Source organism: Ophidiomyces ophidiicola, assembly GCF_022830035.1.
Source record: "Ophidiomyces ophidiicola strain CBS 122913 chromosome Unknown scaffold_3, whole genome shotgun sequence".
NCBI classification, from domain to species: domain Eukaryota; kingdom Fungi; phylum Ascomycota; class Eurotiomycetes; order Onygenales; family Onygenaceae; genus Ophidiomyces; species Ophidiomyces ophidiicola.
The window spans coordinates 1,074,546-1,096,685 of record NW_026054643.1 but is presented as its reverse complement, the minus strand read 5'-3'; the positions used below and the strand labels follow the sequence as shown (position 1 = coordinate 1,096,685).

General features: G+C 47.1%; 10 protein-coding genes across 10 annotated transcripts; 7 read left to right on the top strand and 3 right to left on the bottom strand.

The window, feature by feature from the left end:
• Positions 1-311: 311 nt before the first annotated feature.
• Positions 312-1,187, top strand: LOZ57_001403 (uncharacterized protein; the record flags this gene model as incomplete). Its single annotated transcript, XM_049250493.1, has 1 exon — positions 312-1,187. One exon carries the CDS (start codon positions 312-314, stop codon positions 1,185-1,187), a length of 876 nt encoding a protein of 291 aa, XP_049110853.1.
• A 620-nt stretch (positions 1,188-1,807) lies between these two features.
• Positions 1,808-3,583, bottom strand: NOC4 (Maturation and nuclear export of 40S ribosomal subunits interacting protein; the record flags this gene model as incomplete). Its single annotated transcript, XM_049250492.1, has 3 exons — positions 1,808-2,858; positions 2,924-3,141; positions 3,194-3,583. The coding sequence occupies 3 exons, from the start codon at positions 3,581-3,583 to the stop codon at positions 1,808-1,810; spliced, it is 1,659 nt and encodes a 552-aa protein (XP_049110852.1).
• A 189-nt stretch (positions 3,584-3,772) lies between these two features.
• ATP4 (atp4 subunit B of the stator stalk of mitochondrial F1F0 ATP synthase) lies at positions 3,773-4,680 on the top strand (the record flags this gene model as incomplete). The annotated part of the gene is made up of 4 exons (XM_049250491.1): positions 3,773-3,803; positions 3,864-4,315; positions 4,379-4,601; positions 4,655-4,680. 4 exons carry the CDS (start codon positions 3,773-3,775, stop codon positions 4,678-4,680), a joined length of 732 nt encoding a protein of 243 aa, XP_049110851.1.
• A 983-nt stretch (positions 4,681-5,663) lies between these two features.
• On the top strand, positions 5,664-7,010 carry LOZ57_001400 (uncharacterized protein; the record flags this gene model as incomplete). Its single annotated transcript, XM_049250490.1, has 6 exons — positions 5,664-6,161; positions 6,210-6,249; positions 6,316-6,409; positions 6,474-6,780; positions 6,843-6,907; positions 6,980-7,010. The coding sequence occupies 6 exons, from the start codon at positions 5,664-5,666 to the stop codon at positions 7,008-7,010; spliced, it is 1,035 nt and encodes a 344-aa protein (XP_049110850.1).
• A 406-nt stretch (positions 7,011-7,416) lies between these two features.
• On the bottom strand, positions 7,417-9,429 carry LOZ57_001399 (uncharacterized protein; the record flags this gene model as incomplete). Its single annotated transcript, XM_049250489.1, has 2 exons — positions 7,417-9,187; positions 9,251-9,429. 2 exons carry the CDS (start codon positions 9,427-9,429, stop codon positions 7,417-7,419), a joined length of 1,950 nt encoding a protein of 649 aa, XP_049110849.1.
• A 549-nt stretch (positions 9,430-9,978) lies between these two features.
• On the top strand, positions 9,979-11,985 carry ATG15 (putative lipase atg15; the record flags this gene model as incomplete). The annotated part of the gene is made up of 2 exons (XM_049250488.1): positions 9,979-10,125; positions 10,186-11,985. 2 exons carry the CDS (start codon positions 9,979-9,981, stop codon positions 11,983-11,985), a joined length of 1,947 nt encoding a protein of 648 aa, XP_049110848.1.
• Positions 11,986-12,694: 709 nt separating this feature from the next.
• Positions 12,695-15,652, top strand: LOZ57_001397 (uncharacterized protein; the record flags this gene model as incomplete). Its single annotated transcript, XM_049250487.1, has 9 exons — positions 12,695-12,952; positions 13,023-13,154; positions 13,224-13,240; positions 13,293-13,540; positions 13,600-13,674; positions 13,729-15,001; positions 15,059-15,197; positions 15,253-15,455; positions 15,514-15,652. 9 exons carry the CDS (start codon positions 12,695-12,697, stop codon positions 15,650-15,652), a joined length of 2,484 nt encoding a protein of 827 aa, XP_049110847.1.
• A 2,911-nt stretch (positions 15,653-18,563) lies between these two features.
• LOZ57_001396 (uncharacterized protein) lies at positions 18,564-18,984 on the top strand (the record flags this gene model as incomplete). The annotated part of the gene is made up of 2 exons (XM_049250486.1): positions 18,564-18,690; positions 18,830-18,984. The coding sequence occupies 2 exons, from the start codon at positions 18,564-18,566 to the stop codon at positions 18,982-18,984; spliced, it is 282 nt and encodes a 93-aa protein (XP_049110846.1).
• A 1,027-nt stretch (positions 18,985-20,011) lies between these two features.
• Positions 20,012-20,537, top strand: LOZ57_001395 (uncharacterized protein; the record flags this gene model as incomplete). The annotated part of the gene is made up of 2 exons (XM_049250485.1): positions 20,012-20,411; positions 20,476-20,537. 2 exons carry the CDS (start codon positions 20,012-20,014, stop codon positions 20,535-20,537), a joined length of 462 nt encoding a protein of 153 aa, XP_049110845.1.
• A 237-nt stretch (positions 20,538-20,774) lies between these two features.
• On the bottom strand, positions 20,775-21,851 carry LOZ57_001394 (uncharacterized protein; the record flags this gene model as incomplete). The annotated part of the gene is made up of 4 exons (XM_049250484.1): positions 20,775-20,824; positions 20,875-21,420; positions 21,475-21,612; positions 21,698-21,851. The coding sequence occupies 4 exons, from the start codon at positions 21,849-21,851 to the stop codon at positions 20,775-20,777; spliced, it is 888 nt and encodes a 295-aa protein (XP_049110844.1).
• Positions 21,852-22,140: the final 289 nt, after the last annotated feature.

The following is a 22,140-nucleotide window of genomic DNA, read 5'->3' as shown; positions in this document are numbered from 1 at the left end:
CCGCGATTGAGACAAGAAAGGCTGCGCTGCTCGCGACCCAACCACTCCACGGCGCCTGCCAGGCTCACACGCGGCCTGATCCGCAACTGCATGCTGAGGACTGGTAATAAAGCTCGCTAGTTAGCTAGTTAGTTATGTGTGTGGTGACCTCGCTGTCGGTGCTCAGCCCTCTAACTAACCTATTACTCAGGCACCGTCCCTTCATTGTTATCCTGTGTGGCCTTCGCTAGATCTATTTTAGCTTCCGATATATATACTTTTTACTTTTTTCCCCCTCTGTTTTTACGTGTGATGTGATTTGCTTGCTGGCTATGGATCGTAATCCTCTCCGTTGTGCTGTCGGCCTTGCGCCAGCCATCCCGCTGTTGAACCCACAGGTGTGGCCCTCAAAGGGCACATCTGAAAGCTTGCAGCACGAGCACAAGGGCACCCATCTATCAGAGATCCATCCCCAAGCATCCACTCCAGACATTGGCATTGAAAAAATTTCTTTTGGATCGACGCCGCCAGAGGCCGTTCTAAAGCTTCGCCAGTATGCGGCTCAGGACCTCATGATGTGCCGTGCCATCGTCGTCACTCTTGAGCTGACTCGAATGAGCAAGGCTCGCACGGGCATACGGAACTGGATGCTCTTTTGGAAGGAAATATACCGCCCCTTCCTGGCCGAACAGATCATTGCGGTTGTCAGCGCCGCGTCCCTGGAAATCGATCGACTGTTCAAGGCCAGCGCGCAACGACTATGTCTATTAGCCTGCAGCATCGGCCAACGAATGATAGACCTGAGGACCTCCCAGGAGGCGACCAGTATCTGGCGCCAGATGGAACATCAGATCACCAGATACAGAAAGCTACGGCAACGTAGCGCTCAGATCGTTTTTGATAAGCTGAGGTGCCGGTTGGAGCGGATTCCTGTTGACATATCGGATGACCTCTTTGATGACCTGAAGAGAGGCATATTTGCGTTGGATCCCTCTGGCAACTACCATCCCGGAGACCCGATAGCCGAGGCATGGGATCGGCGAGTCGATTGCATGGCCCATGCGGAGGCGTATGTCAGACAACAACCAGATCTCCCGAGTAGGCCGGGCTTCAATGATGGCTTTCGCCTTGCGATGAACGTCGCATCCGCAGGGGCGGACGACCCACACACCGCCTACGGAAATACACAGTCGCTGAGCGACTACTGATACCGATACGGAGTACTAAACGATAGGCCAGCTTTGAGATATAAGACTTGGTAAACCATAAACCTCAAACGCCTTTTCATGGCTAGAACTGGGGATCTTGGTACTCGTTTATTATTATTATTATTATTATTATTATTATCATTATTGATATTCGCGGAAATCTATAAACTTCGGTAACTACAGGGCTTGGAGCGAGCTTGGCCACCAAAGAAAAAAAGAAAACAATATAAATGCAGCATCCGGTGATCAGTACTCCGTAACACACATTATTTAACTCGACCTGATGACGAGCTCAGATTTTGAGCGCCGATCACGGGGAATCGAGGGCACTGCTGCAACTTACGCACTGATATCAATCATTTTTAACCCCTGTCAGTACATATCATGAAGTCGCGTTGCACATATGCATACAGTTACGTATGTTTATTTTCTTTTTTGCCACCTTGTCTTACATATTGTTAGCATAGACCTGATGCGAATCATGGACTACTACTACGAAGGGAACGGTAAACCTATCAGTAGAAACATGGTAGTTCGTGTTTTGAATATATGATCCTTTCTTATTATTGTTGACCCCTCGTTGCAGACAAAAATTACGCGTCATGACGCGCAAGTAGATGCTAACTAAAGTCCCACACCTGTCTGAGAAGAGTTCCGGTTTCTATATCTTTTCCATCACTATTTTCCACTAACAAGCGATCGGTAAAGATTCTTTTGGGAATTTGGTACTCTACTACGGGCGTCTTTTTGAACGGTTTTTCCTCTACACCCAAATCCGCGTCCAACAAGGCATGATATGAATGATCCAGAAAGTCCTCCAAGTTATACACTGGCTTTGTGAATTGCTCCGATATAATTTTTGCCACAGCGGCCACATTGGGGTGATAATGCGACTGCAGCATCTCGATCTCCCAAAGGGAGCTTTCAATGGCAGCGGTCAAGGTGGGATCCGTTTCAAAGGGGTCAAATGGGTCGTCCATACCCTCAGCGTCGATTTCAGATTTGAGTGACGGGTCTCGAATGGCGCGATGTATCATGAATGTGCACAACGGGTGGTTCCTAAGGAGGTTATATATCCAAGGTACGATGATCACGATAGCCGCCGGCGGGGCATTGAGGGTCAGTCGGGATAGGCGTTTGATAAAACTAGCAACCAGTGTTGCTGGAAGGTGGGTCGATGCTAAGAATGTGTCGAGGAGGCGGAAGAAGCGTGATCGGTATTTAGAATGCAACAGGTCGGCATTAAGGAGGGAATAAAGCTTGTGGTAGAATTGGGGGTAGTCAAGATTTTTCTGTTGTATGAGGTAGAAGAGGCCCGAAAGGGCTAAAAGCGAGATTGAGCCGCCTTGGTTGTATGAATCCGTTAGGAAATCCATAAGAAGCTCTGGCTTTAAAAACCACGGGGCAATCTCGCGGGGCATCATTTGCAGAAGCTGTTTTCGAAGGGGGGTATCAAGGGTGTTTGAGAGTACAGCTAACCAGGCAGATTGGACACGTTTTCTATAAGAAGAAACAGATACAAAGGGAGCTTTATTCTTTTGACTCATTTTTGATATATCTGTGTATACGTTATCAAGCGACTGCTCCGCTGAAGGGGAGGTTCCAAGGCCAGAGAGAAGGTACGTAATGTGGGACAGGTTGCTTGAAGAGGGTTGTGTTGATGTATACTCCCTGTATCGAAAGGAATGTTAGAACATATTCAGATGAGCTAGAGGAGCCGCAAGAGGCACACATACAAAAGCCGAAGAACGGTATAGACGGCGACATCGTGGTATTCCTTCAAAAATTTGTTCGAAAACTCCTCGCGGGTCTGATTGGTACCCTCAGCCTCATCTTCAATAAGAGTATCAATAATCTCGTTAAAGAAACTATGGTCCCAGGCATAGTTTTTCGTGCCATGATAATGAATGGAGTGCTCTTTTACGAGTCGCATGGAAAGTGTGAGTGCTGCAACCTGGTGAGAATTTAGCTTGCTTTTCTGGGATAGTGAGCGTACGGGGTCATACTCCATCTGCGGAATTGTGATTACCAAGAATTCTTATCAATGCAGACTTGTATTCTTGGTACCTCTCTCCCAGCCATGCAGCCAGAATGGAATCCTGTTCGGTTGCGCCTTTTGCCTTTTGGAGATGCCCTCCCGCCAGCAGTCGGCAGAATACCCTACACAACGATACGGCCACGGGCAGATTCGGATGCCTAGTATCAAGCATTGATAGTAAGGTGACAATATTGTTGTAGTGTTTGCGAGACTCCGAGATTTGGCCCTCTAGCTGCTGGAGCTTCTGTGGCTCGGCATCTTCCTGACCAGTGGCTCTCAGGCGTTTCCTCGAAATTGCTTCTTTGCCATTTTTCCTCCGCTTCTTCGACGCAGGATCGCCACCTGGTAAACCTGACATACTTGCTGTACGGAGTACACTCCTCTTCCGCAACAGTTTTTTTGCTGATAAACGAAAAAGATTAGAGTAGGAGAAAAGAGACCTTGCCATTTGCGGTTAGCTTTGATTTTCTCCCGAACATCAAGGACCAAAACCATTCAACGACCACTCTCCACCAACTCAGAGGCTTGGTTGAATTCACTCGTCACAATGGCGTCGCGATTGGCAAAGAGTGCTCTTGGTAAGTTAACCAAACAACCTGGGATACATTTGCATATTTACTGAGCCAATTGGCCTCTAGGCGCTTCTCGGGTCCGTCCCGTTCTCTCCACCAAAGTCCTTCCCGCCCTTTGCCCGGTGAGCTCTACTCGATTTGCTTCCAGTGTTCCTGTCGAAGACCCAAAGACCAAGGCTCAGTCTATTATCGATGCCCTCCCTGGGAATTCTCTGGTTTCCAAAACCGCCATTCTGTCTGGTGGTGCCGGTCTGGCCATTGCTGCAATCAGCAATGAGCTTTATATCCTAAACGAGGAGACCGTTGCTGCTTTCTGCCTTCTCAGTGTATTCACGGCTGTTTTCAAGATGGCTGGCCCCCTTCATAAGCAATGGGCCCAGGGCCAGATCCAGAAGCAGAAAGACATTTTGTATGCCGCACGCGCCGATCACGCCAACGCAGTTACCCAACGTATTGAGAATGTCAAGCCATTGAGCGAAGTTGTTAGCGTCACGAAGCAGTTGTTTGAGGTCTCGAAGGTACTGTGTTACCTATTGATTTTCTTGTTGCATATAAGGAACCCTCCGTTGACCTTGTTTTAGGAAACCGCACGCCTCGAGGCCCAAGCCTTTGAACTTGAGCAGCGTACAGCTCTTGCAGCTGAGGCTAAAAGAGTTCTTGATTCTTGGGTTCAATATGAGGGCCAGGTTAAACAGCGTGAGCAGCGCGAACTTGCTGAGACTGTCATGGCCAAAATCCAAAAAGAATTGGAAAACCCCAAGCTTCTCCAGCAAATTTTGCAGCAGAGCGTCGCTGACGTCGAAAGTAAGTCTAAGAGTATACATCCTCTCAAGATGGTTACTTACAATATATAATAGGAATTGTGTCATCCAAGGCCCAATAGTTTTCAGTCTTGTGCGATGTAGCCTAGAGGCTTTCATTTTTGTGTACAAAACTTCAGAAATAGAAATTATATCTGCATGAAAACAATTCTATATACTCTTTCGTGTTTGTTGTCAGAAATCTATCACACTACCTACTCCCAAGGAAGATAAATATCGAGAGTTGGGTATCTAGAACTCAATCACCATTTTGCGAAGGCTTGTTATTCTCATGCCCTCTGTATGGTTTCGCGATATATAACTACTGTTGCTATGCAGCCATAACGCTGTTCTAATACATTGATTCATTTAGTCGTAAGTTATTGGACCTTGCTTGGATGCTAATGAAATGAATAAACACCTAAGATTCGGATTTGGATTTTCTGACTGTGGCGGCTAAGAAATACGCCATTTCATCATTCCCTTCCCTTTTTTTTTTCACTAAATTAAATCAACTATTCAGAGACGTATATCATTTTTCGAGGGTGCGGGAGTACGGAGTAGTGCGGAAGTATATACGGTAGTTACATATGTACAGAGTACTCCGTACATCCATGCATAACTCACTCGTGGGTATGGAAGAAATTTGTTGCCTGCTTGTATCTGGATTTGCAATATCGTTCTCCAGCAACCGTGAACCTCATAGGTTAGTTTTCGGTGACTATGAATGGGGTTATTATGAACTAAATATGAGAAAGATTATTTATCTATAATCTTGTGGCTGTCACGAGCATAACTATGTAATTAACAATTTTGGATGGGTTTATTCTCAGAATTTGAAACACATGACTAGTTAGTTACTACTTAACTAATTTCAGCCCTACCTATGTACTGTACACTGCCACATTACGTATGTCGCAATGCTTCTCGGAGTACATACATATGCTTTATGCACAAGGTCGCTAGCTAACTGATTTCATTCTTGGGAGTTGTCTTGGGCTCTGTTTCCTGGAAACACTGCCTGCATTCTTCTGAAATAACATACAGGTGCCAGTGCTATACCATCATGCCGCTAAAGGACCTTTTAAGGAAGAAGGATAAGGTCAAAAATGATGATGCATTGCATTCATCGGGGCCTGGACTCGAACCCCCCCAATTTACGTTCATCAGGTCCGATACAAACACCCAAGAAGTCATTAGCCCCCCAAGCCTCCACGATCAACCAACTACGAGCGCTTCAGAAGCAAAGTCTTTTGGCCGCCTTCGACGTTTCTCGAATGCTTCTAGTAATAACGAGTCCTCGAGACGATCGCCCCCTAGAGACAAGGCAGAAAAGCGCCTTTCCCATCGCTTACACCTAACTCGGGGCCGATCTGCCAGTACGTCATCCGTCAACCTTCCTGCGAACCTGCCATATGTGAACAATGATGGGGATGAACAGGAAAGGGAGGCACAATGGGAAAAGCGGGCAACGATGCTAGCACAAGGAGTTGTCCGTATGACACCTTCATTGCCGCGCTCGCGAAGCCCAAGCGTTGGAAGGCTGAATGATCCCGAGGGTGATGTAAAGGGCATATGACCCCGTGGATTCTGTCTACTTACTTCTTCGTAGGTGAATATTCAAGAAGCAATACGGTTGCATGAGGCTGGAGGTATGCTGTTACTCCCGCGGCGCCCATTAAATTCTCACTGACCACCATGTCTCAATTCTATGACAGATTTGGCTAAATCGACAGAGATGTTCAGGCGTCTTGCCGACCCTAATGGCCAGAACAATGCTCTAAGCCAAGTTCTCTATGGTTTAGCGCTCAGGTCGGTGCTGAAGCCCTCAAAAACTATTATCTGGACCAACCCTGAATATCCACTTCTTTCTTAGACACGGATGGGGATGTAACCCTAATCCTGAAGTGGCTATCACATATCTCTCAGCAGCTGCCGCAAATTCCGCTTCTATTGAGGAAGATGCTCTGAAGGCTGGTATGAAAAAGGGCGGAGCAGCAAAAGGAGAGCTTGTTCTGGCAATTTTCGAGCTGGCCAACTGTATGCGTCACGGCTGGGGTGTAGGCAAAGACCCCTTCGCTGCTCGGCAGTACTACGAGGCTGCAGCAAACCTGGGGGACACGGATGCTATGAATGAGGCAGCTTGGTGTTTCCTTGAAGGATTTGGGGGTAAAAAGGACAAGGTAACTAATGCTAAAAGATCGATACTAAGAGAGATTTACTGATCACCCATCGTCTCTTAAAGTACATGGCAGCGAAATACTATCGCCTTGCCGAAGCGAATGGGAGTAAGACATTGGGAAATACATGGTATGTCGACAGTTTTATCCCAAGTCCCTATTCGACATAAGAGACTGATTTTTCTGGCTTGCGATTATACAGGATTTGGAAAGAGAAATATAACTTCAGCTAATCTATCTTGGCACGGGGGGTGAATATATGATTTTTGCTTGATATCGTTGTAGTTTCATTGCGGACCTTGGGTACGAAGAGATGAATGAAATGTATTATCTACACCCTCTTTTAGGTATTATTATGTCAAACCGAATTGGAAACGAATCCTATTAAAAGGCCGTTGTGGCAGCAGCCAAGGATTACCAGCAGATTTTCCTACCAAGAGTAGAAGGACCAGACACTTACGTGGCTAATCAAAAAGACGACCCTATGGGGGATATACATATCTCAAGTGCAGGTGACATAGAACAGCCTCTTACCTTGCCCAATATGGAGTACCCGCAAACTGTAGGAGGATGGGGCCTTTGACTAGTTAACAGGTGTGACAGAGCCAGTAAAAGTCAAATGTTCAAAGCACTTGTTGTTCAGTTTTTGGATGCACTGGCATTGGTAAAACGGGCGGAGTTAAAAATCGATGCTAGCCTTTTGTAATCTTCAAGAAGCTCAGGAATATCCCCAATTTTGAGCTGGGATGAATGTTCCAACTCCAAGAATCTCTGTATTGGAGGGCTTACGTTAGCAACAGAGCCAAGCTCCCTGGCAGAAATTGGCAGGGCCTGTTCGCTGGGTATGACTTGATTTGGTTCAGTGGAGCTCCGACTTAGGCCACGTATCACTCCAGGGATGTGATTTAAAGGGTTCAGGGTATTTCCAAAACTCCGCATAGATCCAAAAGTAGAATTATTATTCCCTTGCGGATTCAGGGAAGCTGGGGTGGATGTATCAGGGGTTGAATCGACTATTTCTGCTCTAGGTCCGAGAGCGTGTTTCACTATACGATCACTAGAGGGCTTCCGCCCGGCTACTAAACTAGCCAACCTGTCATCCAGTTTAGGCCTTGCAGAGTTAGAGGCACCAACGATTCTATCGCCTTTTTCGGCTGTGTCGTCACCGGAAACGGTATCATGAAAATCAGTGGGAGAATTCACCAATCGGCGAGCATCATCGAGGGTCTTTGGTACAATAGCAGTAAGGTCTTTGGCTCCTTCACCTTGCTTCAGTTGGACCTCTTTTAGTCGGCCAAATAAGAATTTAAAACTGTTATCAAGTGTGTTACTGATGTTTTTCATTCCTTGATCAGCGGTATTGCGTACTAAATCGTTTGCTGCGCCTAGTGCCTTGGCTGGAGGTTGAAAAATGCTGCTAAGGCGATGTTGGGGAGATCCTGCTAGAGGTTCTTGTTGTGGTGTATGTATTCTGGATATCGGGGAAAGATTATTCTGCTTTGATAAACCGTCCACATTAGATGATTGGCTATTGCTCTTTGTCTGCAGAGGATCTGTGAAACAGCTGGACACTTTTGAAACGATCGGACTTGGAACGCCTTGTCCAAGTTCATCTGTATTCGTCAAGTCGACGTTCTCCAAGAAACTAATCGCCGCCTCTAGATTTGTCAGGCAATATGCAGCCTCTCCATCAATCCTGCTGGCGGCACGGAAACGTTGAATGAACAACAGGTTGCTGATTATATTGATACCCTCTGGAGGAGATGTGACAAGAGCGTATATGAGGGTGGGAAGGATTTCATCCGCGGACGAAGAGGCGGGTAGGACTTCTGTGAGGCTGTCGACAATGGCCTTGTGTGCTGTAGTAAGAAGTTGGATTTTATCATGAGGGCATTTTGTAGTATTCATTTTCATTAAACTGCTTCTTGCATTTTCAAGCCAATGTTCTGAAGCTACAATATCCTCCTTGCTAGTATTGACTTCAACTCCGAGATCTTTGAGGCCAAAGCCCATCACAGCTAATGCGGCAGTTTTAGAGCGTAATTTTTCGTCCCTAACCTCGTCGAGAGTGGTTTTGTGGCGCCATATTTTGTCGTAAATAGATTCACAGGCCCTCTTTTCTATAGCTTCTTCTAAGGCTTGACGTTTATACTGCAGTAATTTCCTTGCGCGGCGTCTCTCAACAACCTCGGTCGCGGTGAGCATTTGTTGCTCTGAAAGAGGTTTTGAAGTAGCCGAATTGCTTGGGTTGGGAGACGGAGAAGCATCACGACGAAGACGCGAGGCTAAGATGAAAATATGGGTTTCAACATGCGAAGAAGCACGAACATAGAACTCCTGAAAAATGTCTGATAATTTGTCTATCGAAGGAGGAGTATCGTAGACTTTGGCACTTAAGGACTCAACAAATCTAGACGATGATGGGTTTCGGGTATTAGGTTGGCTGATTTTGAGGTGGAAAAAGCGAGCTTACCTGTCAGTCAAGCTAATCATTTCGATTGGAAGGTCTTCCAAAACGCCTCCATGATTCGATCCTGAAGGGTCCTCTGGGTCATCGTTTTCCATGTTAATCTCATCCTGCTTCTCAAAGACGTCTGGCTCTGTACCAACGGTGGGTTGACTGGAAGGTGAGATAATAGACTCAGGATTCATATTTCACGAGGAGGCGATAGATGGAGTTTTGTCAACAAAAAACAGGCATGGAAGAGCTCGTCGGGATATATATGCAAATAATCCAAGACGGTTGACCTCTATATTGTAAAGGCCTTGTTACTTGTTGGCCCTTCTGACAGATGGCAGACGACATTGGGGACAGACAGGTGTTTCAGGCAATGTTAAGCCCCATGGGCTTGAGAAAATGGCTTACTTCTCTAAGATGAATTAGAGAGAGTCAAAGCACCAGCAGTAGTCACATAGCATTAAAGCTAGAGGTCAGAAAACCCTCCCCGTACCCTAGGGAGATGTCCTCCTGATACCAGCTCCTCACGCGTTCCGTCCCAATCAGGGATGCCAGTGAAAGTGCTGACTCATCCCGCTCGTGACTAACAATTGGTCGGAATGCCGTCACCTGCACTTGGCATTAGTGACGCAGAGGCAACACTGTTTAATATCTTCTGTACTCCGTACACTGTAGGGGCTATTTTTATGAAGAGAATTACATGGTGTTGATGGGAACCGGACGTTAGATAGCGTCGAGTCGCCATGGTGACCTTCATATTGATGGTTTCTCTGTTTTCAACGCTTCTTTTAGCACACAGGCTGGATGCCTATCTCCACCCTCAAGCTCCGCTTGTGGCACCAGAACACCCCGAACCACAACCACTGCCTTTACAACAAGGTCATGAATTTGTAAGTAGTTATAAATTTGGTGGGTATCTATTTGTTATTTCTGACCTTCGCGTTTATTAGGCACTACGTCACATCTTCCATCATGGCACATCTCGATATCCCCTCCTTCATAAACGTCTCGATATCCAGCCGGATGCAAAAGTATGGGTGGCATCTGAGGCAGGTAAAAAATTGGCATTTGCTCCACGTTTTAAGGCCTTTTCACAGCCTTCTCGAATCCAGCGGCTCACAGACCGGCGAGTTGAAGTAATGGAGGCTCGACTCTTGGCGGCAAGAAAGCCTGAAATGGCCCGCATATTATCTCCCCCGGTCTGGTCAATAGACGAATTACCTGGTCCCAACATATCTGATAAGGAAACTGTTCTCAACCTTGCAAAGATGACAGCCAATGCATACATCATGGAACCAGGAACGGAGCGATGGAAAGATGTTTCTGGACCATTCAACCAGTCTCTGGGCTTTGGGTGGGAAAAGGAAGGCTTGCGTGGGCATATATACGCCGACAAGGCCAATTCGACAATCATAATCGCGTTGAAAGGAACCTCCGCTGCACTGTTTGACGGAGAAGAGACGACCACCAACGACAAAGTCAACGATAATCTGTTTTTCAGCTGTTGCTGTGCTCAAGGTGGCCAATACTTCTGGCGGCAGGTTTGTGATTGTTACTCATCGGCCTATACTTGCAATTCCACTTGTTTAGTTTCCGCCCTCAGAGAAGAGAACCGATACTACCGCGCTTCCCTTGATCTTTATGCCAACGTCACCGCTCTCTACCCAAACTCAAATGTGTGGCTTGCTGGACATTCGCTTGGGGGAGCAGTGTCTAGTCTTCTCGGTCTAACCTATGGCTTACCGTCCGTGACGTTTGAGGCGGTTCCAGAAGCATTGCCTGCTTCTCGGCTGGGCCTTCCAGTACCTCCTGGCACGGACCCCAGCACTCCCCAAGTGCGTGAATATACTGGCGCGTACCATTTCGGCCACACGGCTGACCCGGTATATATGGGCAGCTGTAACGGGGCTACTTCATTCTGTACCTTAGCAGGATACGCAATGGAATCAGCTTGTCACACTGGATTCCGATGCGTTTACGACACCGTCGAGGATTTGGGCTGGCGCGTGGGTATTGGCACGCATCGGATTCTAAATGTGATTAGCGATGTCATCGAGAAGTATCAGACCGTTCCAACGTGTACACGAGACGCCGAATGCCGAGATTGCGGGCTGTGGAAGTTTTTCAAGGGCAACGCATCGCAACCTACTTCATCTCGCAGCTCAACAACATCCTTAACGCGGACGCGGACATCGACCTGCAAAACACCAGGCTGGTGGGGTTGTTTGGATGAAACTACCACCACCACCCCTGCAACGACCACAAGTGTTCCAACGACTTCGACGACAAGCACTTGTAAGACGCCCGGGTGGTTTGGCTGCAAGGACCGCACGACGACGCCGCCTACATGGTCCGCCACTCCCTTGCCGACCCCTTCAGCCACCTCAGTTCCCATAACTTCTAGCACAACATGCAAAACTCCTGGATGGTTTGGCTGCAAGGATCCTACAAGCACCCCACCAATGTCGTCCGCCACACCTTTTCCTACTCCTACCCCTACTAGCCCCTCAGTTCCCTCCACATCAAGCACAACCTGCAGGATGCCTGGATGGTTTGGCGGCTGTAAGGACCCTACGGGCAGCACCATAGACGAGCGACTTCCTACGTCGACGCCAAGCGATAGCCAGGGGCTGAGTACCCCTCCCCTTTCCATGGCCACAACGTCGCCGGCGTCATCCTGGACCAGCTGCACGTCCAAGGCCTGGTTTGGCCTGGTTTGCCTTGACCCTTCACCATCGACGGCGCGGTAGGGGATAGATTTTTGGGTGCAAAGAATAGCGCCGGGCTCGGCGACTTTGGGCACAATGTGAGATGATCTTACGACTTAACTACCTGCGTTTATCATTCAAGAGAGTCAGTGTTTTGGATTGGGTTTTTACCACGGCGTAGGCGTGCTGTATTTTGCTGCAATCTCGGGAACGATCTTAGCGAGGCATTGAGTGCTGCTGTATTGCTGGGCTGCATGTTGTGTGTTGTGTCGGTCGAGCATCGGCCATAGGTTTCTACATAGAGGAATGCGTAGACTTCTCATCCTGTGACATCGCACCCGAGATCGACCCGGCATGCCCCCGGCGCGCGGCGTAGGGTTAGGGTTGGGGGGGTGTGCCGAGCGGGACGTGGCGGGCCCCGGGCCGGTGATTGGCCGGCCGCACAGCTCGCCCCAACCGCCGCGCGCGATCGTAGGCAGCGCGTGGGCGTGCACATGGCGAGTCCGGACGCTCTCACTCGACATGGCGCAAACCGCAAACGCCGCATGCCCGCCTGTGCAGCGGCAATTGGGCCCCCGCGGCCGTTGCGCGCGCCCGCCGCCGGCCATGTGTGCGGTTGATAGGATGCCCGCCCGCCAGGCAGTCGCGGGGTTGTTGCCCGGCCGAGCCTGTCTTTTGTCCTCGCCGTCCGCTGTTTCTCCCTTCTGCTGTCTCCATCTCGTTGTGTGTTTGTGCTCTTCTCGTGTTCGCCATGCTCATGGACGGCCTCTCGTCGGTGCTGGCGCTGCACGCCCACGCCGCCCTGTACCTGAAGCTGGCCGCCTCCGCCCTCTTGATATCCGCCTTCGTCGTCCTCGTCTTTGCCCTCGGCACCCGCAGCCCCAAGGCCGCCGGCAATGGCCCGCTGCTGCCCTATCTCACCTTCTTCTACGCCAATTTTCTCAAGCCCTTTGGTGCTTCCGAAGGCAGAGGCCAGAAACATGCCCTCGAGGGCTTCTACAAGACCCAGGTGCGCGCGGCTTAAAATATTCTTGCGGGGCCGTCTCGCTTCTAGAGCCATATCGCTAAGCTCTAGCTAGGCCAATATCTATGATTCCACTCGCAGGCGCCTTCTTAGGGGCAGGGAAGATATGCTCAGCCTCCTGGCTGCACAGCTGAGCTTCCAAGCAGAACAGTCGAAAGACCAGAAGAAGGGATTTGTTTGGGTGGATGTAAGCTTCAAGCCCCTAATCCATGTCGTGCTGGTTGCAATGTTCTGACAGCTGTTTTGGAGTATATAGATTGGCGGGGGAACTGGGTATGCTTGAGAATTTTCCCGTTATGCGGTCAATTTAACCAGTTTTGCACAGTTACAACATTGAGGCTATGGCTGCTTTTGCTCCAGTAGAGACATACTTTAGCCATATTTACCTAGTTGACCTCTCCCCCTCGCTCTGCGAGGTCGCCCGAAAGAGGTTTGCGCGACTTGGCTGGAAGAATGTATCTGTCGTTTGCCAGGACGCCCGAGAGTTCCGCCTGCCTGATGTTGGGAATTCCATTTCTGACGCGGGGAAGGCCGACCTGATCACAATGAGCTACAGCTTGTCCATGATTCCTGGTAGGCTTCTCTCAAGCGACGAATTTGGCGTTAGAAAATGAAGCTGACTTTAAGTTCAGACTATTATAGTGTAGTCGATTCCCTAGCCTTGCTTCTAAAATCCACCGGGATCATTGGCGCATGTGATTTTTATGGTGAGAATGCGAGATCCTGACTTAGGAGGTCTTGTCTTATTGATATATGTATAGTGCAAAGCATTGTGGACTTGACTTCCCGCAATTATACTGGCGGCGCCTTTAACCGCCATGTCAATTGGCTGGGAAGAGTGTTTTGGCGGGCCTGGTTTGATGTGGACCGTGTAGGGCTCGAACCTGCTCGCCGAGATTACCTTGAGTACCGGTTCGGAACAATCATCTCTTCCAGCGAGAGAAACTACCTTCTCGGCGGCATTCCCTACTATACTTTTGTCGGATGCCAAAAGGAGACCCCAGGAAACTCCGAGGTTTTAGCTAAGTTGGATGCCGCTTTCACTGAATCGCCTTACTTGTCACCTGCAAACCACCGCAAAGAATTGTCAGAAGCCGTTGTCCAAAGCATTCCGGAAATAAGATCCAAGGCTTATGAAGCTGCCGTTGTCAATTTAAGCTCCAATCTTCCACTGCCATCATCATTCTACCAACATCACCACTGGAGAATATGGTATGATGAACTTCATCCAAAGCATACCCAGTTCAACAACGAATACATCTATGCATTTACCTGGGAAGACCCTCGTGTCGATCATCGACTGTTAAAAATTGGTAATGACGATGTAATACTTGCAATTACAAGCGCCGGGGACAATATTCTCGACTACTTACAGTACAACCCTCGGAAAGTTCACGCTGTTGACCTCAATCCGAACCAGAATCATTTGCTTGAATTAAAAGTAGCTAGTTTCAGTGCTTTGGGCTATCTTGATGTTTGGAAGATTTTTGGTGAAGGCAAACACCCGCAATTCAGGGAAATTCTCCTCTCTAAGTTAAGCCCGCACCTTTCCAGCCAAGCCTTTCAGTTTTGGTTAGATCACAGCGATGTCTTTACCTACTCTATAGGAAAAGGCCTCTATGAGACGGGCGGATCCCGCCATGCTCTAAAGATGGTTAGATATCTTTTCAATATCTTTGGGTTGAACACAGATGTGAAACGTCTCTGTGAGGCGCAAAATTTAGAAGAACAGCGCGAGCTCTGGCCAAGGATTCGAAGAATCTTACTCAGCAAACCCTTGCATTGGGCTATTGTCGGCACAGAGTGGTTCGCTTGGAAGGCTGCCGGCGTTCCACCGGCCCAGAGGAACATGATCATTTCTGACTATATGACAAGAAATGGCTTATCTGGTGGCGTGAAAAAGGCATCAGATGTTAGTGGCGAAGCTATTTGGGAATATATCGTCCATACTTTGGATCCTGTCGTCAACGACACCCTAATAAGCAACGATAATTATTTCTATTTCATCTGCCTTCAAGGCAAATATTCAAGGCGGTATGTTTCTGTACCCTTTTCTGCAACTGAAGAAGTATGCTAACATACTTTTGTAAGGTGCCATCCAAGTTATCTAACTCCCAAAACTCATGTAAAACTGTCAACTCCTGGAGCTTTCGACGGCCTCCGTATTCACACAGATGAAATTAACGAAGTCATTGCGAGAATAACTCCTGGAACACTTACTATCGCAGTAGTAAGTTGACACAATTGATAATTTTCTTTACGAAGATCTAACAAAGGATCCAAAGGTCATGGACTCGATGGATTGGTTTGACCCAGAAGGACCCGCAGCAGCTACCCAAGCCAAAGCCTTCAACCACGTCCTCAAAATGAACGGCCGTATTCTGCTACGGTCCGCATCTATTATGCCTTGGTACATTAGCATATTTGAAGCTAATGGCTTCACCGCACGGCGCGTTGGCGCTAGATTTCCTGGATCCTGCATTGACCGGTGAGATTTGTTGTGATTAATACGCCTTTGAGATTTTTTGCTAACTATTGCATTGTAGCGTGAATATGTATGCATCCACCTGGATCGTGACTAAAACCACAGATTTGTTTTCAACTTCAACCGAATCCGTCAAATCATTAAAGCTTGAAAAAACCAACAGTGCTTCATCCAGCAGTGTGGACGATCTCGAAATTTAATCCCAACCCTTTCACCCCATTTGTGTCTTGTCAGAGATCTAGAATCGGTTTATTTTGATGTTCGTTTCGCCCTCTGACTACATGCCGCTGGTTATTCTTGATTCATCGATAGATTCTAAGGGCGTCACAATAACAATAATACTAATTATCTCACAAGCCCCATTAAACTAATCATCACCATGCCTCTAAGCCTCCATGGAACTGTCTTGATTGGCTCAGGCGCGACTCCGTCCACCTTTCAGAGTTTTAGATTCTCTGGAGAGGAAGCATTCGTCACCGTGGAAAAGGCCTTTCGACCAGCATTGTATCCGACACAAGCGTTAATCTTCAAGACTGGCCCAAGGGCTGGAGTCGATTGACAGAGAGTCGAATTTGCCTGCTACGGCATCTGGGTATATGGTCCAGAAACTCACTGTTATATGGGACGCTCAAACCATGGACCCTTGGCAAGGCTCTTTTAAATTTCGCTCAAACCTTATAACTATATCACGATACCGTTTAGCCCCCGCAAACTATGATTCAAGTCTACATAGTTTCCCAAATGTCTTTTCTACCTTACCTGTTCCTTGAAAATTTGCGAAAAAGTTTCTCGCCAATGTTCCATTGCTGTTAGGTTTTCGGGGCGATGGTGGAGATGCGATGTACATGTTCGCCGGCGTAGGTCGTATCTGTCTAGTTGTCTTATCTTGTAGTTATTTGTTGATGGCATGGGCGGCTGGGATAGACTTTTCTCTGCCTGCGGAGTATAGCAAGCCACCTGCATTTAACTATCCACTGTGATGAAAAATATGAATATTCCCCTTGTTCAGCAGGAAGAGGTTCCTCATGAAACCCGTAAAAGCACTCAAGGCCACATTTGAAGAATAAGCATAAATCCCGCTCTCGTTCTTACTTACAAAAGACTCAAAACCTCCTGTCAACACCTTTCTTCCCAGATGTGATTCGGGGGGTCGGTTTTCTAACACTCAAAATGGACACCGATACGCACCAATATCTCACCCTGTCCTACTCTCAGCAGACCATGGGAACTGGTCGGATCATGTTTAGAGCTACCCGAAACGACGGCCTAATTTTGTTTAAAGGCGATTACTCTTAAGCCCTTAACAACCCCACCTTCTATTCTGTGGGATTTGGGGAAAAGTAAGGCGCCAAGGAGGAAACATGTCTACTCAGCCACCTCAGGCATACAAAATTGTCTCGATCTAACCTTCTGATAAGGCGGAGATGGCCGAAGCCGAGATTCTAGCCTTTGGTGATCAGGAGATCTCTCGGGTAATATTTGGAACCCGCAGCTCCGCCGCGAAGCAATACTGCACTGAAATATTCAAGAATATCATGGCTGAGAATCCTACCGTACAGTTTATGGAGGTTGTAGTTGAAGGGCAGATTGTTGCGTTTGCGCAATGACACCTGCACCCACCTGAATTCTAGTTTGGATCCAGAAAAAAAAGGGGCTGAAGAGCTGCGCACAGATAGACGAAACGAAAACGCCCAAGAAAGAGCCAAAATGGAGAGGAAAATAGGAGCACCTCCTGGTGTGAACAAGGAAGTCTACGAGGAATCTTTTAGCTGGCTGTATGGCAGACGAAAAGGAGAATGGGCGGCACAAGCACCTACGTAGGTTGACTCCTCCCTTCCTTTGTGCTTTGCAAAGTACCAGGGGAGAGGGAAAGGAATGCTTAACTTACCCTAAGTCATGCGCCAACCAAGCTGTTGATGTGGTGCCAAATCCGAGTTTCCCAACAACTTGGTACTTAGAAGCAAAAACTTCGCCGATGCGAACGGGATAGTATCTTTCAGCAACATAGTTCGGTAGCTTTTCTTCTTCCATTTTTTGGCTGTCGTCTATCCGCTTGAAACCCACGCTACGAAAATTCCGGGCAGGAGACGGCGGCTTTCGAAATAAGTTTCGGATAAATCGGAATAGAGAAGCCATGGATGCTTGACTTCGAATATAATTTTTGAAGATAGGAACCCGCCTGGCTTAAGTGCGTCGTCAAAAGTGTTGGCACCCTTTTTTTCCAAGTGACACTTTTCAAACCTCAATTAATCCATTAATATACTCAATATGTAGACAAATGCTTCAAATATTTACTGTATCTTTAATAATTTAATTCTGACTTACTTTCATGAAGAGTAGAAGAGTCTATGTAATGATAAATTTCAGTCACATTTAATGAGGTTTAAGAAAGCAGACATTTGGAATTATATAATAAGACTAGCATCAAAGCATTTTTCTATCAATTCTCTACAATTTGTATGTATTAATTCATGTGTTACAATACAATGTTGTTGAGCAGCTTGGTTGTGAAAAGTGTGGGCTTTGGTATAAAAGTACTCCGTATCCGTAGGGGCGGACAAGCTTCAAATGCTTTAGTTAGTGGTGGAAGCGGCCCGGAATGTGGGCCCTTGGCGTTAGGCCAAGCCCTAACTTAAACAACCCCATACTCCGCAACTTTTGAGGTATTGCCCAGCAGGTAATAAATGTATATATTTATCGTATACCATTGTGAGCGCATAACTAGTTATTGACATGATTGACAAAAGAATTTTTCATATTCAAAATATCCTAGATAGATTGTGGCCAGATTTAGGAGTACAGACAGGCCACTCCCACTCCGTACATATCTATCAAACCTGGGCGCGTTTACAACCCACTAATCATGATAGGATTGGATTGCTCAGTCACACACACCCTCCTTGCCATTCTTTTTTATGTTGGGTATCTATGCATTTGAAAGTACATTCTCAAATCACCTTACCTTGGAATCATCATGGCTACATCAGAAAAAATCAATGGGCAGTATTGTTGGTATCTAATATCCATTTTTCCTCACCTTATTCTCACTTGCTTCCACCTTCCAATTTCATGAGTATTCAGTCTTTACTCTGTTTCTGAGGCCCAGTCAAAATGCTTCCTCAAGAATTATACACTCCAGTTCGCGCTGTACTCAATTGGACTGGATATTCCCTTGATAACCTCTCCGAGGAGTGGCAAAAGCCTTCAGTGACATACCCTGAAAAATGGTGCAAAAACGGTTAGCCTCTTTATCACAAAATCAACTTCCAATGGCTAATTTTCAATAGAAAATCGGTGAAATCAAGGAAATTGAGATTCTGTATGAGAGCAAGTATTATGTAGTTGGTATCCCCCAACATTAATAAATGGTTTTACAGATGGCTTGACCCCTATCCACAAATCAGCATTCGACGAAAACGATAAAGAGGACATCATCAGTGCTAGAATCACTCCTAAATATGGAACATCAAAGACTCACCATCTTTACAAGGATGGCACTGGGACGATGGAAAAGGGAGATGTACGCCAATGAGACCGACTGTTAAAGATCGGTATCGGGTATAGGAATTATGGGCTACACCGATCGATTGCCATCAGCAAACTATTGTTTCTTAGTAGTCCGTGGAATGGCCTACTAGTCACTGAGCTAAACAGATGGCATTGATAATTCTTAGTCTAAAGCACACCTTCTGATTTCTGATAAGTCCGAGCAGTGTAATGGCGTTTTCTTTTGTGTTCTTTTGGCGCGTGGCACTATGTATTAATGGACACCCATAGTTCTTTCTGAAATTTAGGTTTAAAGCGATATTTGATCAAACATAATTCAGATTATGCTATTCTTATGCTTTCGAGAATTATCTAAACCAAGCAATATCAGATACAGGTAACTAAGTCAAGCCTCGCCACTTTTCGCCTCTTGCTTGTGACGGATGATGTCAACCAGGTTTCCTCCGTCGTGATGCTAACAGATTCAAGAAATATACCCATTTATCGGTATACTTATGATAGAGCATATTGTTCAATGGTCTGCAGCTGACTCATAGCCCAATGACTCGAAAGTTACAAACCAGAACCCTAAGTTTCATAACTAGTCAGTTCGTATAGATAAATCTGGACCCATGTTCCAGCTCCCGGGACAAAAGGAGGGTCACTGAAAGGCGTCTAAAGTGCGTTGAGTGGTTCTCTCCGGTTGCCGAGTACGTATCTGCCTCCAAATAGGTATTCTTACTAAGGATGACGTGATTGATATCAAAGCCATACTAGTTTGATACGGAAGTGGGCACATATCACTCGTGCAAGGGTTGAATGAGATTGTAGTTCTTTTACCTTATTGCATAAACGGCAAATACCAATTCGAAAAGCGTTTGCCAGAAACCGGAAAGCCATTTGCTATGACATCACTGCCATCGCTGTTAATGAAGGATGGGAGATAAAACAGCGACCAGATCCACCCAGAAGGTAAGATCTATTCTGAAGATATTGGTATTTAATCAAAAGACCAAACTTTTTGCCCTTACTGTCATAATCAAATAGTCCCCCCAACACAGCCCAAAAGAAGTATGTCTGGATACGGTGACTCTTGGACCTCTGGTCAGCGTGGTCAACGTGGTGGTCAGCGAGGCTTGAATACCAACGACAGCATGGGTTCTGATCCCTCACAGAGGTACTCCGGCGGCTATGATCAGGGGTATGGTCAGCAAGACCCCATGATGCAAAGTGGCCAGGGTGGCTATGGCCAAAGCCAAGGACTTGGGGGAACTCACGGGGATACCACCCAGGCATACCCTCAGGCAGGTGGTGGGCAAGCTGGATATGGACAAACGGGTTCTGGTGGTCAAGGAATGCAAGGCTCTCGAGTTGGAGCCGACGACCCTGGGGACCAAGGATTCTCTAGTCAGCAGGGCTCACAGGGAACGCAAGGTCAACAGCATCAGGGGGAGGGAAAACAACACAAGTCCGGTATTGCATTCTCCTCTCCGGTATCCCTCTTTCAGCGCCCACGCACTAACCCTTTTCTGAATAGGCATCTTGGGCAATCTCGGCGAGAAGGTGCAGAAGACCGCCGAGAAGAAATTTGGAATGTGATTTTGCTGCTTGATAATGTACCTTTTGATACCACCCTCGCTTGAAGGCAGCAATCGTTTGTAAATTTGAGTAACTCAAAATTGGACATATTTCTCATATCAAATGCGATAGTTGCAATATCCTCAATTGTGTGTTTTCAATATTGGACGTAATCCTATAAAGGTCCAACCGCCTATATACAGCTACAAGTAACCGTCTTATCGGTCAGAATGGGTATATGAACATGTTCGTCGAGAATCACTCATTTGCCCACTCTGGTTTTTGTTTCTTCGCGAAAGCGGTCATTCCTGTTTTGGTATTAGATACGTGCTTGACAATTGATCACGTTCTCACATACCTATTTTTTGGTCCTTGCTGCCGAATAATCCATGAAAAAGGCGCCTCTCATATTCAACACCTTCTGTTAAAGACAGTTCCTGACTCTTATTGACTACTTCCTTAGCAGCGACTACAGCAACACGGCTATACCCGGCAATTTTGCTGGCTGTTTTAAGAGTAGCGGCTAGTAGCTCATCATGAGTGCCATCAATGACCTTAGCAGCGACTCCCCACTCCCCAGCCTCGGCTCCGGTGAATGTGTTTCCAGTCAGGATCAACTCCATGGCCTTGCTCTTCCCAACACACCTAGAAAGACGCTGCGAGCCACCAGCACCAGGAATGGTGCCTAATTTTATTTCGGGCTGGCCGAAGGTCGCGTTCGCCGAGCAATAAATGATATCACACATCAAGGCCAACTCGCACCCGCCACCAAGAGCATACCCGGAGACCGCAGCGATAACAGGGGTACGGATCGTGTTGGCAAGATGTGACCATGGTGCAATGAAATTGTTGGAATAAGCCTCAGAAAATGTCAAAGGCGCCATCTCCTTGATATCTGCTCCAGCTATCTCCAGAATTAGCTAGGGCGATACTTTCAGTAAGACGGGGCGATGGCTACCAGCAAAGGATTTCTCGCTACCAGTAAGTATAATAGCGCCAATATTTTTATCTTCATCATACTTTGTCAAAGCTTCATTGAGCTCCTGGAAAAGCGGGCTGCAAAGTGCGTTTAGAGCCGATGGTCGGTTGAGGGAAACTAGACGTAGTGTGAGCAGGTAAACAACGCAAGGCAGAAGCTCCCAATGGTGAGATCTGTGGAGTTTGGAAGTCCTGTGACGTACTCATTCCAACCCCGGGTTCAGGAATTGATGTCCGTATGAATTTATATGGGGTGGAAGCTGGCGAAGTAGAAGAATGCCGGACACGAAGTAAGTAAGAGCTCAATGGCACAGAAGTTCGAGAGGCAGCGAGCCTCGCGCATCTTTTTGAGAACATTGTGAAAATGGTAACCGAAATCACGTCCAATTGATACTGTGATGACTGTTGAGCAGTAGGTAGCAGAGGTACAGAGTACTCCGTACTGCTCCGGCTATAAGCGCCAGCCGCTGCCCCGAATGCTCAGCCACCGATTAAATACTCCGTACATAGCTAGTTAACTAGTTACCTAATCTCACACTTAATTGCACGTGAGCGAGGGGCCAGGCTGGATTAGGCTAGACATCAGGGTCAGTGTGGCTCAGCACCACCAGCCCCAAAGAGGTACTTCGTAAATTCCAGACTTATC